At 34.0% G+C, this 17,361-nt stretch overlaps 2 protein-coding genes across 2 annotated transcripts; both read left to right on the forward strand.

Annotated features, from left to right (window-relative positions):
* The first annotated feature begins 152 nt into the window (after positions 1-152).
* LOC105346084 (caspase-8) lies at positions 153-7,113 on the forward strand. Its single transcript, XM_034446080.2, has 9 exons — positions 153-295; positions 556-920; positions 1,634-1,887; positions 2,271-2,408; positions 2,657-2,833; positions 3,825-3,899; positions 5,052-5,354; positions 5,614-5,869; positions 6,222-7,113. The coding sequence occupies exons 2-9, from the start codon at positions 607-609 to the stop codon at positions 6,364-6,366; spliced, it is 1,662 nt and encodes a 553-aa protein (XP_034301971.2). The 5' UTR covers positions 153-295; positions 556-606; the 3' UTR covers positions 6,367-7,113.
* A 1,309-nt stretch (positions 7,114-8,422) lies between these two features.
* Positions 8,423-17,265, forward strand: LOC105346085 (tumor necrosis factor receptor superfamily member 16). Its single transcript, XM_011454544.4, has 6 exons — positions 8,423-9,198; positions 9,295-9,425; positions 11,225-11,735; positions 14,989-15,261; positions 16,133-16,249; positions 16,718-17,265. Exons 2-6 carry the CDS (start codon positions 9,390-9,392, stop codon positions 16,933-16,935), a joined length of 1,155 nt encoding a protein of 384 aa, XP_011452846.3. The 5' UTR covers positions 8,423-9,198; positions 9,295-9,389; the 3' UTR covers positions 16,936-17,265.
* Positions 17,266-17,361: the final 96 nt, after the last annotated feature.

A 17,361-nucleotide genomic window follows, 5' to 3' on the forward strand; every position in this document is an offset into this window, starting at 1 on the left:
AAATCAAAGAAATAAAAGAAATCAAACCATCATATCATAAAAATGTATACTTATAAAATGACTAATTATTTAGATTATAAATAAAGCATCAAGAACATGACAATAAAAAAAACCTTAATGTATATTATAAAGCCGAATTAATATATGAACAACTGCACAGTACTTTCAATTTCAGTTTATAATTAGACAGCAAGGAATTTCCTTTTACCAGTTTAAAAAGTATTTTAAAAATTGTTTGCCGTTATGTATTTATGAATTTATACAAATATATCTTTCATAACCAAGCCCTTACAACGTAAGTGATTTATAACAATTTTAAGATATTTTTTTTTAATATTGTTCTAAAAATATTAAAGATTAACGTTATTTAACTTGGCATGCCTACTTTCATTTTGACAGGCAATTGCAAAATAAAATAAAAATGAATACACAAACTTATGTGTTATTGAAGCTTTTTGAAAACGTGTGTTTGTTATTCTTAAAATTTCTTATTATCAAACAAATTATAACTGCTTCTACCATGTTTACTGAAACAATATGTGTGCTATTTTTCAGGATAATCAAGTGTATGTTAGAGATGAAGAATTTACACTGAAGCCTTTGAAGATGACACATCTGGGGGATTTCAAAGCAATATTACTAGACATTGATGCACATCTTGATTCCAAAGACCTGGAGCTTTTGAAATTTCTATGTAAAGACGTTGTTTCGTTTAGTGTGCTTGGTAAATGCCAAAGATGTTTAGATGTGTTTGCCAATCTGGAACAGAAAGGGAAATTGAAAGAAGAGAACTCTAAATATTTACAAGAATGTTTCCACTACATGCAGAGGAAGGACTTAATTAGAAAATTAAGTGGAGATCCACAGCAGCTGGAGAATAGAATTAGAGCTAATGGACCAAACTATCTTACCGAATTTAGGCAAGATCGAATTATTCATTCATAAAAACAGAGATGAATGTTAATTTCAGTAATAATTAATAGTTGAGATTAATGTTAATATCAGTATTAATCAATTGTTGTGATAATATGTAGAGAATTATACATATATGACAAAATACTGTTCACTGCAAAATCAATCTGAGACTAGCTATCAGCACAAGGTTCAATTATGATATTTGTTAATCCTGGCAGGGTTGATAAGGGATGTGACATAAATTTGGTCAGGTATTTTTCTAATCATGTATATGGAATAGATTGTTCATACTCATTTTCATGTAGAAAACAAATGTGTTTATTAAAGATAACTAATTTCCTATCATTCTAATACCGGTAACCATCTTAGTCTTTAAAAATAACAGCTAGTACATGTATTTGGATAATGTTACCTCATGTTTTGATTCTCGTAACTACATAAAGTGAATATCAAGTGATTTGTTAGACATTCCCATTTATGACATCAAATATATTTTTTTTATTTACATACATTTAGCCAGTGAAAAATAATCTTTATCTTATTATATTATGTGCTCTTATTCATTACAATTCATATGTTTAGCTGTGAAAGATAATTAAAATCTAATCATTCTACAGTCATCACAGTGCATTTTGAATTTTTATTTTTTTTTTTTTTTTTGCATTTATAGAAATCAATTATTATATGTGAGTTATCTTATCATAATTTCTTGTACCAGAATTCTGCTGTTTGATATTGCTGAAGATTGTGGAAAAGATGAACTAGAGAAAATGAAATTCTATTCAAGAACAACTTTACATTTGCCCAAAAAAATGGTTGACAAAGTGAAAAGTTGTTTAGATTTGTTCAATGTTCTGGAAAAGGAGGAAAAGATTACAAATATTGATGTGAATACACTGGAACAGCTGATTAAAACAACAGGGGATGAAGAATTGCTGGAGAGCGTGTACCAATACAAGAATAGAAACTTAGGTACTTATATACTAAAACAAGAAAATGCTTTGTATGGTGGTTCATGCAGGTTTGAAGGTAGTGAGTATATACATGTAAGCAGATAGCCAAAAAGATTACAAACTGTTTGTCTAAATTCTTTAAGAATATTCTGAGGGTTCCAGTGTCTTACAAGCAAGAATTAGAGGAAAATGACGGCATTTAGCTTATCACGCGTATGCAAACATGTTACTATTAAAAAAAGTAGTTATTTGTCTGAAATATCAGTAGTAATTTGAAATATGATGACAAAAAAAGTTCCTTTTGATAATTTCATTAACTGATGCAACTGGAAGTGTCGATAATGCAAAAACAGTGTACTTCCACCATTACTGTAGTTTTGGGGGTTTTTTTGTCTGTTGCAGTGTCATCTCCGACAGATGAGATGAATGTAGAACCGGGTATGAAACTGGATCTGCACATCAACCACTTTTCAAACACCACTGCAGCAGTGACACCACAGGCACACCAAGGACCAGAGCATAACCTAGCTGTCCAGACAGGTGGGTAGGGCTATTCTCATCCCCGCTTCTTTTTTTTAAAAAAAAGAAGGGGGGATGATTTCAAAACTTAACTTTTGTAATGGAACATAAGGAGTGACATATTGTACCCATTAACATGAATTGATTTTGCTCTGTATTTTTTTTTTATAAGAGTTCATTTTTTGTGAGGGAAACGTCTTTTAATTTTTGTACATGTTTAAAAAAATTTCTTCCATTTTTTAAACTTTGATATTTACATGCACATGTAGAAGGAAGCAATCCACAAATGGGTGCCTATCCCTCATTGACCTCCATGAACCCTCCAGCACAGGATGCCATGGATACCATCATGCCTCGCCAACAGTCTCCAGCCCAGTCTTCAGAAGAAAACCTTGACTCTCATGATGATATGTTTCACTATTACAAAATGACGTCAAAACCCAGAGGTAATGTTACAACACAAGAAACAGAGCATAATTTGAAATAAAATAAAAGAATTAACGAGGACAGGTCTAATTTGTTCTGCCCTAGATTTTTTAATGACATTTTTCCCATCAATTTCTACTGATATAATTATTATTTTAAGAAGAAAAAAAGTAGACATTTATCTCATCTTTTGTTTTGGGGGTCATCTCAAAGTTTGTTTATTTTTAACATAAGACCCTATGGGATTTTACTTGAAATGTATCAATTTTGCACATTTTTTATCATTTTTTTAAAACTTGATCTGCCTTAGGGATATTTTTTTTCTGTTTCACACATGAAAGGTGTCGCTAAAAGGCCTCAAATATTTTTAAAATTATGATCAAATAAAAAAAACCTTTTACCACCTGGTTTGTTCAGGGGTTTTTATCAATATTTTTTTCCCCAGATTTTTTAGATAATGGCTATTTTTTAATTGACAAAGGTAGAAATGGTGATCTCTTTAGTATAATTAAAACATTCAGACATACTTAAGTTATAGAAAAAATAGAAATATGTATCACATTTAATATCAAGGTTCAAAATATAAAATACATGATTACTGTCTTGAAATACTTATATTAATTAAGCTGTATTTTGGTGGGGTCAGAAAACAGAGGACTAGGCTTGCTGAACCGTCTTCAGATTTTCGACCCGAGCCCAAATATAGCTTATACTTCAAGACATTTATGTTTATTCTACAATATGATATCATATTTACACCTCCAACAAGCCTCTGTTGACAAGCTTTGCTGAATGTCTGCAGTTAAAACCATAACACTATGGCATCAACCAAGCAAAAAGATGATGCCACAATGCAAATAAAAAAGCATGCATACTTGAACTGTACTCTGTCATCTTAATTTTGTCAAATAAAAAGAACCCTACATGTATTTGTCCAGAAAGATCTTTTTTAAATGAAATCATTGCCTATATTTATACATATTTGTAAAAAAAAAATGCATTTTTATGCAGGATACTGTGTGATCATTAACAACCAGATATTTCATGGAAACTTAGGAGAAAGGAAAGGAACAGATATTGATGAAGGTATATATACAAACTTTTGTTTCATCACAACCCAATGAATAAATAAGGCTACCGCACATTATCTGTTTAGAATTTTATACATGTATTAAGAGGGCTCAATGGTTGTGGCCATTTTGAGACTGTATTGATCTCCTGTAGAAGAAGAGCTCTATTAAAAAAAGGATACTGTAAATTCTTTATATTACGCGAGTACTTAATTCCGCGACCCCGCCGGTTTGTATCAAATCTCGAGTATATAAAATCGCGAATGTGGAACTTTGCTCTTTATTTCTTATAGTTCTCAACTCTCGGAAAATAATGGCGAGATTTTAAAATCCACGGAGGGTGCTTCTCGCGATTTAACGGGAAAATAAACTCCTCGCGTTTAATTAGGAATTTACACGAGTACCCAAATTTAAATGGAAAACTTTATGGACTTTTTCTTTACTGAATAATAAATACCATTAAGTAACGATAAACAAACCATACTGTAGATTCCTAATTAAACGCGAGGAATAAATATCCACGTAAAATCGTGAGAAGCACATCTTGCGAATTTTAAAATCTCACTCTATTTTTCGAACATATGTTCACAACATGAAACTACGATACAAATTCAGCATTTGCGATTTTATGTTCCTGCAATTTGATGGAAAACAGTTGAGTGCTCAACTTTTGTTGTAACCTCATACAGGTAGCCACTGTCGAAAAAATAAATTTTTAAATTCAACGAGGAATTCTTCTCTCAATTTTATTATGCCCCTTTTCGATGAAGGGAGGGCATATTGCTTTGCTGCTCTCTGTCAGTCCACCAACAGTTGCCATTCATTTTCTTCGCAGAGGATGAACATATTGAAATGAAATTTGGTATACAGGTTTATCATGATAATATCTAGGTCAAGTTCAATATTGTGTACGATCGAGCAATTTTCGACAGATTTATGGCCCTTGGACGTAGAAAAATTCCAGTTATTTGCCGTTTCCGCTCATTTTCTTCGCAGAGGATGAACATATTGAATTTTTTTTTTGTGGATGTTTCCAAGGGAGGGGGGCATAAGTGTTTCACAAACATCTCTTGTTTGAATATTAGTTCCTTATGTTTGATTAGTAATACATGTATTAAAAACAAGCAAACAGGTATATTGCATGAAGATTTTTATATTCTTTATTCAGAAAAATTAAAAGGTGTTTTTGGCAACCACCTGGAATTTAGGGTTGAGGTATACCGAAATGCTACCAGTGAGGAAATCATGAGAGTCTGCCAGGAATATTCCCGGAAAGACCACAGACAGTTTGACTGCCTGGTCTTCTGTATTTTGTCGCACGGAACGACGGGTGCAGTGTACGGCACAGATAGCAACAGTGTACGGATCAAAGACATCACAGCATGCTTCACTGCATCCCGCTGTCCTTCTCTGGCAGAAAAACCCAAACTCTTCTTTTTTCAGGCATGCCAAGGACTTTCCCACCAGTCTGGTATGGATTTGATATCTATGGATACTGAGTTTTCTCCCTTTGATTTTCCCTACACTATTTCAATGTAAAATTTGTTTATATTTGAAATGTTTTAAATATTACACCTAATACCCGGTACTCTCAGCTAGATATTGTAAGAATGTAATTATACATGAAGACATAAATTTAATCTGTTTTTGCTTGCATAGATTGCTATCAATGAATTTGTCATCTTTTTGAAAAAATTAATTTGTTTTAATTTGATCCTCAATTTTACCAGGCTTACAAACCATTGGAACCACAAGGAATGTTGACCCCAACACACAGATGGACGCGACGCAGGAACCACCGAGATCCGAGGTAAATCCCAATGACGATCGGACATCTTCGGCCCACAAGATGATCCCGGACGAGTCAGACTTCCTCCTGGGCTATGCTACAGTCCCAGGGTACGTGTCCTACAGGAGTAGATCACAAGGATCGTTCTACATCAACATCCTGGCAGAGAAGTTGAAGAAGTACGCCCTGGGTCCTAGGTAGGAACCTCGACTTTTTTGTTTGTTTTAGTTGTTTGATGGTCAAGCAAGTTGGAAATTCTTCTGTTTGATATTAAAATGAGAGAATAGTGGAGAGTTTCTTTGTTGATCTTCTTGTTAAATTTTGAATGTTTTTAATGCAATTAAAAAGTGTAAATAGTGTTGACAAAAGAAATTCGGATTTCGTGCTCTCAATCTTGCATTAAATAATTTTTCTTAGATTTTGATTAGAAATTCAGTTTTTTCTTCTAAATCCCAATATAACTTAAAATATATTTCTCAGCTAAACAAATTGCTTGAAATAGGTGTCATAAAAAAAATAAAATCCTTTAGTGCTTCTCGTTCATTTTAGGGGTCATGACCTGGTGTCCATTTTAGTCAGCGTCAATCAAGCAGTGAGTGAACTTCACTACAGCAATGAAGATGGACACATGTTTAAACAAGTCCCCGCCCCTCAGTTTACCCTGCGCAGGAGTGTTCAGTTTGATAAGTGTTAGCCAGAGGAAAAGAGACAGAGGAAGGGTCCTGTTTTGACCCCCCCCCCTCTTCCCCAGGTTAAATGAGAGATTAAAATGTTTGTGCATAAGACTGGTTTTACCAAACATAGACTCTTAAACAAAATCTCTTATATTTTGTTGTTCCAATCAAGATTATGGTGTTGCGTATACCTTGCACTACATATTGCAGAAAAATATTTTAGACACATATTTTTTTACTTGTAAATAAAATATGATTTATCAAGTCTAAAAACACTGGTATTAATTTCTATTTGAATTCATATGTCTTATGCAAATAACTTAAATAAAATTTACATGTATCGTGTGAGGACTGCTCTATTGATAATTTTTTGCAATATTTCAACATTTTTTGAAATGAGAGAGCTGACTTCAACAGGCATATATTATTTAATAATTAAATGTAATAATTATTGATTACCCCATAAAAATTAAGAATTAAAAAAAAATCATAAAAAAACAATTTATTATTTTTTTTAATTTAAATATTTCTATAGCTTTGTAGAAGTCAGAAATCCGGTGAGACACCCGATACTACTTTCCCAAATAGCACTACACACATGTTTTATATTTAATAATGTACACACACTTTTCTGCAACTCTTTTTGAGAATTTTTTTTTTTTTAAAACAATCAAAGGCTGTGAAAAATGTTATTGTAAGATACTTATATGAAAATGAAATATTATTACATAACATTTGTTTCCTGAAAATAAACTCTTAAAACTTAACACATTTTTATGTGTTGATCCATTCATGCAGCTTTTAAATAATAAAAGATTTAAAATATACATGTATTTATGGTTCCATTGAAGGCCACTAGGTTTTTAGCTGTCTATGCATTATCTCTATTGAATTGTAACATAATTGTTCATATAATTAAAATTTTACGTGTTGATAAAATGACTTAACAATGCACTGGCGAGAAATGGTCCTCGGCGAGAATTGGTCACACCCCAGTACAGTCGATTGACTGACTCCAGAGAGATTGGCTGCATGGCCAAATTAAACCTCTCAAACATTGAAATTCAAAACTGTATAAAATGTACTTGGGTAGTTGCTGTATCTGTATTAATAAGTATAATAGTCGTAGTGCTAGCTCTGAATTTGTTATGGAGTTATCTTTCCTTGTTTGGTATAGTTGGTGCCCAATATAATCTGATACAGGCTACAGCAGACTTCTTTTTTTTTTTTGGAAAAATGGGAGGGTTGTTTTTCATAAACGTGTCATAAATTGTACTGCTGAAAACTGTTTTGTTGCTTGTACATACATGTATATTGACATGGCATATGTAAATCAATTCTACATGTGCTTGTATGTGGAACATTTTTATTTAGAAAGTTTTTAAGATGAACAAGAAAAGAGAGAGATTTGAGTGTAAACCAATAAATATTTCAACTTGCTTCATATACCTTAAGCATATTTGAATAAAATTGTGTTCATGGAAAAAAGCCCATAAATAATCAGTATTGCAATAATATAGTTGTAAAATTATTTTTTACCTTTCCTATTAGATATTGGCAATTAATACTAATGGTTATAGAGGTATGACAATGTTGTAATTCATATGGTATTGAAAGGAAGAAAAATCACCAGGTGCATAATTCTAAATTATTAATGGGCAATAAGAAGTTTTTAACTCTAATGGTAAACATTAATTTTATGGCATCACCACTCTTTTTTTTATTTTTTTTTATAAAATTTATATTGCTATAGTGTTTAAGAACTTATTTTCCTCCGAACGAATTTTCAATATAAAATAGATAAATGTCTGTTACGGGGCTATGGGTTGCTTGAAAGTCATCTCTCTCTCTCTCTCTCTCTCTCTCTCTCTCTCTCTCTCTCTCTCTCAACAATTTTGTTGCCTTTTTAATTTTCAACAGATGATATTTTGATAAAGTTTGATTTTCAAATCTCTCTCTCTCTCTCTCTCTCTCTCTCTCTCTCTCTCTCTCTCTTCGTACTTTCATGTAGTTTTAAAAACTGGTAAACAGTGAGATTTAGAAACGTATAAAAAAGTTAATAGGATTCAACCACTTGTGAAGAACAGGACAGAAATTATATCGAAATAAAATAAATGTTGAAGATGGTGGCATTTAATTTGCCTTGTGAACTTAACCGTGTCTGTTTATTAACGTGTGCGATTCAATTGGCGAGAGGGCTTTGGAGTTGGTTTTTATGGCAGTGAGAAAAATTCTTTGACTTCGCGAGCGGAAAACGATCACACAACATCACTTGTTGAAGTTCAGAGGGACAAAAATGCATTTGATATAATAACTAACCCGTAATTACACAGGGAGAGAGAGAGAGGGAGAGAGCAAGCTCCATTACATAGTGTGGTGTCTGTTTATTTATAAACCTTTCTCTCTGTACTGTGTGCACATTAAATAAAAGATAGAGAACTTCGCATTTGCGCAGCGAGCCTACTTTATTTGAATCTCCAGCAGAAGGGGGGATGTTTTGGTTCTAACAATGTGTGAACGTGTTGGATTAACTAATTATGCCGCGAGCCTCGGGTATACGCTTAACACCTGTTAGTCGCACCCGATTTAGTTATTGCCTTTGTTTCAGTCGCGAGATGGAATTGATAATTACATGTTATATACACGATTGAATCTGTCGGAATTTCGTATATACAGGAGAAAGCCGAAAGAGGGATAGAGGGTTCGAAAAGTAAGAGAGAAAAATTTCACCTGTTTACGTCTAGAAATTAACGGATCTTTCATCTCTAATACAATTATCACGGACTTTTTAACCGGAACAAAAGGATTTTCGCACGTTCGTTCAATTGGCGATATCTTAACAGCCGGCGGGTGTAAGTTATGTCGTTTTGATCTTTTTTTTTTTTTAATATATCAAGATATTTTGTGAATCCGAATTAAAATTTGTCACCTTGTTGCGTTCTTGATAGAAGCGTGCAGACATTGATCAGATCACATTTTAAACGGGGACTTGCAGCGAGTAACATCCCGCTGATAGGAACAGAGCTGCTGTCTTTCTTTGAACATGGGACTAATGAATGCCATCCTGTTTATTAGCTGGGTAAGCTCATTTTATTTTTCCTTAATGAAATTGTTCATTGAATATTATTTTTTTTCTTATCAACTCTTTCGACACGAATCTGTCCAACATAAAAATACTATATTTCAAAAAAAAATAAATAAAAATAAAATTTGACGGTTAAAAGTTATTGGAAAAAATTCCCGATGTAAAGATATATTTTGTCAAAATTAACATGTAGATGAACAATATAAACACTGTGTTATCTATATGTGTAAGCAGATCTATAAAAAAATTGATTTTTCGTCGCTTTGCTACAAGTAAGTACTCTCTTTGATCCGCCCATGAAAACCACACACCCACATTTTATGTACATGTTTTTCCCATTCACTGACCATGCCTATATAACATCTACCCAACATAAGCCATTAAAAGAGACAATTCTCATAAAACGTGGTCCTTTAATTTCCCCCGTTATTTTATTTTTCCAAATGGGGGGGGGGGGGTAAACTTCTAAAATCTGTATACATATTGATGACCAAAGTGTTTTGTAGGTGGATCCTGGAATTTATTTAAAATGAAGAAAACAATTTATGAAGCGCCCCCCCCCCCCCATTTCTTAGAAGTAAAATATTGGTATTTTAACTATCGTGAATTATATTTTAATGGCTTTGATGATCTAGATGTAGGTCCAAATAAAACTATAGAGAATGTAAAGGAAATACTCTTTGCTGCAGAAAATTAAAAAAAACCACAACATTTTAAAGAATTTTTTTTTTATAGATATAAAAGCTAACTCTCACTTGCAAAATATTCCGATGATAAAGTTTTGGTGATTATAATGATGAAAAGGCATTGCTAAAACGCATACAGAGGATGAAAAATCTATATAACTTTGATCCTAACCGTGCATCAAACACTTTCGATCCTAGCTTGCAATGACAGTCACCTGATAGATCGAACTCCAGTATCGCAACTCTTTCAGCGAAAGAAAAAAAAGTGTTGAAGTAACAAAGTAAATATTGATCAATTGTTTTGCGATCTTTCTATGTTGTATAATTTACCTGAGCGGTATGTCCTTTGATGTTAAATTAGAAACATTACACCTGGGATACCTTTACCATGCCTTCTCGATCACAGCTAGAGGACGAGGAGCTAATGAAAGGTGATAATCATGCGCACCAAAGCCTTGTGAAGTTTCATGTTGCGTGATAAAATATTAATTTGAACAAAAGAAGAAATTCCATGAGAAATTAAAAATTAAATGCCTATCGATAAAGTAATTTTCTTTAGAGCCTTTTAGGTTCGGGTATTTATTTTTTCATCAAAGTGCTTTATGTGAGGAAGTTTTTGGAATATATACGTCTTGTGGTCAATCACCCATGCGATCATTTAAAATACGGTTAATAGTTTCTTGTGCTTTGGAATGGGAACTTTTTTTGTGTTTTTATTTTGTTTATTCAATGCCACATTTCAATTTGACGTAACATCAAATACATCGAATCTACGGGATAATAGGTCTGTGGCGCTCTTGGAGTGGAGTCTATTTTTATACCAAAGCTATACATAAACGATTTTATATCGAGCCAATGGAAAGACTTATTTCTTGAAAAATGAGAATTGTGTTCAATTTCAATACGTATATCAAGTAACGTCTTTAAACGTCATTAAAAATACATTATATATACACAAGAAGAATATAACCGCCACATTTTCTTAAGTCATCAAAAATTTATCGTAATTTTTTTTCCCTATATACCAGTAATGATTTTGATTCTGAGAAATGAATCCACGTAATTCACTTCTATTTGAACTTATCTTTTGACTTTTTACAATAACAGATTTGCATCATGGGAGTTTTATCGCACGAGGATTGCACATCGAACCCCTCCACCGACATCGCCAACTGCTGCAGCCTGTGTCCGCCCGGTCACGGACAAATCGAGAAGTGCACGAACGACACAGACACCAAATGTCACGTGTGCGAACTAGGCAAAACGTTCTCTTCGCCAAAATACGACACAAAACCCTGCAGAAAGTGTAAAACGTGCAAGGACAACGAGCGCGAAATATTCCCGTGTAACACCACGCACGACACGATGTGTGAGTGCTTGTTAGACTTCTATTTTGCAGAAGATATCAAGCAGTGTCAGCTCTGTGACTTGTGTACGTACGGATCGGGTGCCATGGTGCCATGCAGCACGCGGTCTAACACGGTGTGTAGGAAGTGTGAGAACGGAACTTTCTCTGACGTCAGGAGCGCAACGTCATCATGTCGGCCATGTTCTTCCTGTGGTCCCAACCAGTTGACCATCATGGACTGTTCAGACCAACAGGACACTATGTGTCTCGGTACGTATAACATTTCCCCACCCCACCCACTCTCCCTGGCCCCAAACCCCTTAATTCCCCAAACCCAAATCCCCACGGAATATGTGTAAATCACTTTCTGTAGCAGTAGACGGATACATTCCCTTTCTTTGTTTTTTTTTTATTTAAAAAGTATTGGCTTGTACTTTTAACTCTTATCAGTTTGCACCAAATAGGCTGATATAGATTTTGTTTCAGCTAGTCAGGAGTTCTTTATCCTTCGTTTGTGTTTTATTGGGGTGGGGGGGGGGGTGGGGTGGGGTGAGGTATTGGGGGAAAATATCACTTACTGTCCACGTTACTTTATAATTTGATTAAAGTGACAAGTAGTTTATTTCTACTTAAATAATTAGAAATCACTCTCAAGAGACATTTAAACATTGTAATGTTATAACAGTTCCATCGAATATAGATACTCGCAGCGGAGCAATTTATTAAACATTGTACAATGTATTCCCCTTGATCGCGAAATCAATAATTAAGATACGAATGATCAAAAGGACCTATCTAAAGCATCCAAGGAAAAAGTTAACAGATGTGGCAGCCCAACTCTTCCGAGAAGACCTAGTTCAAATAATATTTTCCAATAATTGTACACGTATCATTTACATGTACTTTGAAGGACATTTAGCCGTGTGTCATCACTGCGTTTGAATTAAACTCTCGTGTCCCTAGTATAACGACTTCAATGCATATAAATTTCTGATACAACATGATCGTTAAAATTTGTGCGTTTAATTAAGAGATCACAGAGAGAGAGAAAAAAAAAATAAAAACGTTTTTAAAATAGAAATCAAAGCAGACTTTAATGATTTCGCTCGATCTTTCTGCGTTCCTTTTTAACAACCTAAATGAAAATGCTAGAAATGAGTTTAAATATACATGTCAATGCTATAAACTAGAAAGAAGGAAGATATGTTTCATCTATTTTATGCAAAGTATCAAATTAAATGTCTATAAATTGTCTGAATAACAAACCAGTGCTAATCCTATTCCCAATTACAGAGACCTCGTCTCGCGTGAAAATGCGAGATTTTACTAAACGGCCATGCCGGATCGTGTTTTATCCGAATGCTTTCATCATTTTTAGATCAATTGAATCTATAAAAAAAAAGATATATATCTAACAGATTTTTAAAGTTAATGTTTGGTGTATATATATATTTTTTTCATTTTACACCAATAAAAGAGGGTTTTTTGTATGTGAAATTGCAATATATGTCGTAAAACCTGAAGATAGAAGTATTTGAATTTCCTTTAAGCCATTACTTAAATCAATTTTACGCCACGTTTACCGACATCAAACAGAATTACTGCATTCGTTATAATTTTTGGATCTACACAAACAAGACATTGATCATCGTTTGGTATATCGACATTCTACATGAGATTCTCGTTTTTCTAGCAGTCCTCTCATTTTGCCGGAATAATCTCTCAAAGGAAAAGATTTTATGTGAAGGGGGGGGGGGTGGGGGGGGGGGGGGAGATTGCATACATGTATATGATACATTTTCTTTCTTTTTCATTTTACCGCTTTCATCGGTTATAATAAAATGAAAACCCGATCCTTATCCCTAGATTTTCAATGCTAAATCGGTGAAAATAGGTAATATAGAAAAAAGTTGTGAAAAATAAAATAGCATCAAGTACTAGTACGTGTAGGGGGGGGGTTGCTGTGTAAAATGCCGAATAATAAGAAGACAGTATATCTGTGAAGTGCTTCAAAAGCTAGATCGGAAGTTTTCTATAAGCTGAATCTTTTTAAAGGAAGAAAAAGAAACCTCGCTTGTTGATTTGCCTTGGAACTCTGAACCACACACTCATAGAAGACGGAAGTTAGTCCGCCTCGTTATAAACGCGATATACTAACTAGCAAATCATCTGTTTGATTTCAGATTGTTTGAATTAAGAATATAGGATTTTTTTTCCTTTTATTTTATCGCTTTATGACTCTGACAACTGCGAGCGCCTATGTATCGAAGGACCCACAAACAAACAAAAACCCAGGAGGGAAGTGATGGTATCGTCTCATTAGAACTGTGTCTGACATTAAAAAAAGACGGAATCCTTTTCATGTTCTCGTTTCAAGATGGAGGAAAACATGTAGTCGATCAGGGATAAAGCCAGATTAACTGCATAGTCATAAAAAAAATTGTGGCTCCCAAAGTTTTTTTTTTTTTGATGGTTGGGGAAAGGTTTGATGGACCAAGTCACGAAAACGTTTTATTTTTTTTCTTTATGCCGTGGTTAAAGACGATGAAGCAAAGTTAAGATTCATTTATCACAGCATAGTTGAACTTTGCAGACGCAAATTTTGCATCTTTCATGAAGAAATTGTCGAACACAATCAATACAGTACGGTCTTTTTTATTTTCTTCTAAGAAAATGAAATCATGAAGTTAGAAGCTAGTACAACTTGGGATAGAAAAAGTTCACACGTATGCCTTGCATTTTAAACTTTTTTTTATTAGGCCGAAGCAATTAGGTCTGTAGGCAGAAATTGTTCATAATTAGCTTCTCTGTCATTAGCATTTTTTTCTGGTAAAGAATGAATCGAAGTTTTAAACATTATTTTTTTTTATCGAAAAAGGGATGATCATGAAAACATTTGGCTGCAGCATTCGTTACAAGCTCAATATGTAATATTTATGTAAATAAGTTGCAATTATTTGGAGGGTGTAAATATATTATGACAGATTTTGATTTGAGGGTAACATTTTTTTGCTAAAACATGGTTTGAAGTTGTTTTAGTAGATATTCCAAAATATAAAAGGTCTCAGAAATCAACCCGAGATTGGTTGAGGCAACATTACTGGATTAGGATTTTTGCAACGTGGTAAATAAAATACAGGTACCATTCAAAGGGTAAATCGGTGTCAAAAAATTGAGTACAAAAAATTATAAGCTCATCTCTCCCAAACCTTGTCTGATTTCATGCTGGCCCAATTAACTGATTTAATGAGCGTTTATTAGCAGACGACTTTATCAGAATATGATTGTTGCACTTAAATAACTTACTTTTGAAGTCTGGCGTCAGGTTGTATATTTTGTGTGTGTTAATATCACGTGAATTTCATGAAAAAAAAATAATCTTCGAAGTGAACAAACATGTACACTGTATATATCTGTTGTGTTATTCGCATGAATTTTAATGTAGATTTTACGTGATGTTTCCGACCTCCGTAAAACAAATTCATAAGCATTAATATCCATTATCTTTTCTTATAATCTTCAGACAAACCCAAAGCCTTTCTCACCACCAAACAAACCGAACAACAGTCAGGGAAAAATATCAGAGAAAAGGATTTCGACGCCATTCCAATTTACTGCGCGGCTCTAGGCGCAGTTGTGCTCGGTCTCCTAGGTTACGTGTTTTTCAAACAGTATTCCAGAATCAAAGAAAAGAAGCGCCATAAAGTCCACGATCCGCATGACCATGTGGAATATTCACGAGCCTCTGGAACGGACAGCGGAGTATGTGTAGATATCACCGTGCAGTGTAAAATATGTAAGCAATAGTTATGAAAATTTTACGTACTTAAAAATGACTTTTTAATGACAAAGACAATTTTTCGGCATCAATCGCACCAGCTCGCTCTTTTCCGTTGCGTATTGGAAACAGAAGGCCGAGTTTAGTCCGATTGGGATCGGCCTATGTTTGATACCAACCCGGATTCGGGATCTGTATGTCATTCTTCATTTTACACACACACACACACACACACACACACACAAACCAAGATCCATTCTTACACATGACTACTTATTTATTTCTAAAGTGCCTGGGCATAAAATTAACAAGCACATTCATTTTCTAAATCAAGTTAAGTTTTATATATAGTAAAGATTTGCGTGACTTTGATGTGAGTTCCACAATGTGGTAGAGTAATGTATCCACAAAGAATCTAGGTGAGCACTGTAGTCCATGCGCATTTCAGATTGGACAGGTTATTTGTATTATACATATAAGCGATATTGAATTTTTATCATGTTTTCTTTTTTACGAACGAATTTTGTGGTATATTTATATATTTGAATCGACTGTACAATGATTGCTAGCCAATTTTTTTTTTTAAAAATTAGATCGAAAAAAACGGCATAAAAAGAGAACAAAGGAAAACCAGTAGAAATAAATTAGATGCAGGTCTGAAGCTCCCGGTCTGAAAAAATTCTGATGGACGAACCACGACGTCGTTAATCCAAATTTAGAAATAAATAAGTTATAATAATAATCCCAAAGAATAAATCGATGAATACTCATAATGTTACCAAAATGAATCATCCGGCAACACTATAACGCTTCAATTGCACTATATAAATTGTGACTTTTCTCGCAGGTTTTTGTTTTACTGTTTGAATGTATGAATTTCGTTTCTCAGACAATGAGTTGACAAAGTACAGCGACCTTCCTATATCAAAGAGAAAGTGTGTGGAACATCAGTTAGCTAATCACCGAGGAAATTCCGGCGACTGGAGGGCGCTGGCAAGACAACTCGGTATCTATTAATTTTTAATCGGTTTTTTTTTCGTTTGTTGCTGAAGTACAATGGTTTGTTATCTTTTCCTCTCTTTTTCTCTTAATACGCTTTGAAACGAGAGTAGTTCCTTTACACATATTAATAGAATGCACACATATTTAAATAAAAAAAAAACAAAACGGGTTACCCGGCCCGATGAACTACTAGTAGTCCTATTTAAAACTAGCTTCGGAAAACCAATTCACACACAAAATAAAGCAAGAGAAAAAAGAAGAAACAAGCAACCCTCCCCCAGCTTCTTTTTAAAACATCAATGCCCCCCCCCCCAAAAAAAAAAATTCGAAAGTGACTTAGGCTGCAGCTAAAATTAAATTAAATTCAATTTTGAACGTCCTTGGATGTTATTTACATGTTTACTCCTGCGACAGCTCAAATTTCTACCTTTTCCTATCAAAACAACTTAAATACGGCGTGTCTATATTTTAGGATACTTACCAGAGAAGATAGAACAGTTGGAATCGTACGGGGACAGCGTACACTGTTGTCAGACGATGCTACAGACCTGGGCCCACAGCAAGCGGAACACAACCCTGGGGGTGCTGCTGAAAGCCTTGTCCAACATCGGCCGCTACGACATAGTCAAAGTATTACAGGCCGATATACGGGGCCCAAAGACTGACCACAATCATGTTCATATTTTGTAGCTGACCAGTGTGATATAACGTATACAATGTATATTTATCGTGACATTATCGTTATCAATTTCAGTGACGCGTCATGACATTTTTTTGTAAGAAAATATGATTTACATTCCATTTCTCTTTTTTTAACACAAGCAGCATGTTTGCGCGAGCGAGAGTATTGGGTTTTCCCCTCCCTTGTATTGTTTTACGTACATTGAACATTTATTATGAGTGAGAATCTTTCGCAAAATATTGTTCTTTTTTTATATTTGTATGTACTGCAAGAATTCTTTTGTTTTTGCTCCTTTTTATTTATTGAAATTGAAGAATAAAATTTGTTTTCTACTTGCATTGATTAAGCTGTGTATTACTTTTAACACTCTCAAGCGTTCAAAATATCTACACAATTTAAGAAAGTACCGGCGTCCATCCCTTAGCTATTGTTCC

The sequence above is a fragment of the Magallana gigas genome, chromosome 2 (assembly GCF_963853765.1).
Source record: "Magallana gigas chromosome 2, xbMagGiga1.1, whole genome shotgun sequence".
NCBI lineage: Eukaryota > Metazoa > Mollusca > Bivalvia > Ostreida > Ostreidae > Magallana > Magallana gigas.

Excerpts from the sequence above, each read along its gene's own strand:
- LOC105346084 (XM_034446080.2), top strand. The coding sequence starts at position 607 with ATGACACATCTGGGGGATTTCAAAGCAATATTACTAGACATTGATGCA. Across the intron at positions 1,888-2,270 it reads ATACAAGAATAGAAACTTAG|TGTCATCTCCGACAGATGAG; the intron begins GTACTTATATAC and ends TGTCTGTTGCAG. Across the intron at positions 3,900-5,051 it reads AGGAACAGATATTGATGAAG|AAAAATTAAAAGGTGTTTTT; the intron begins GTATATATACAA and ends TTCTTTATTCAG.
- LOC105346085 (XM_011454544.4), top strand. The coding sequence starts at position 9,390 with ATGGGACTAATGAATGCCATCCTGTTTATTAGCTGG. Across the intron at positions 11,736-14,988 it reads ACAGGACACTATGTGTCTCG|ACAAACCCAAAGCCTTTCTC; the intron begins GTACGTATAACA and ends TATAATCTTCAG. Across the intron at positions 16,250-16,717 it reads GGCGCTGGCAAGACAACTCG|GATACTTACCAGAGAAGATA; the intron begins GTATCTATTAAT and ends TCTATATTTTAG.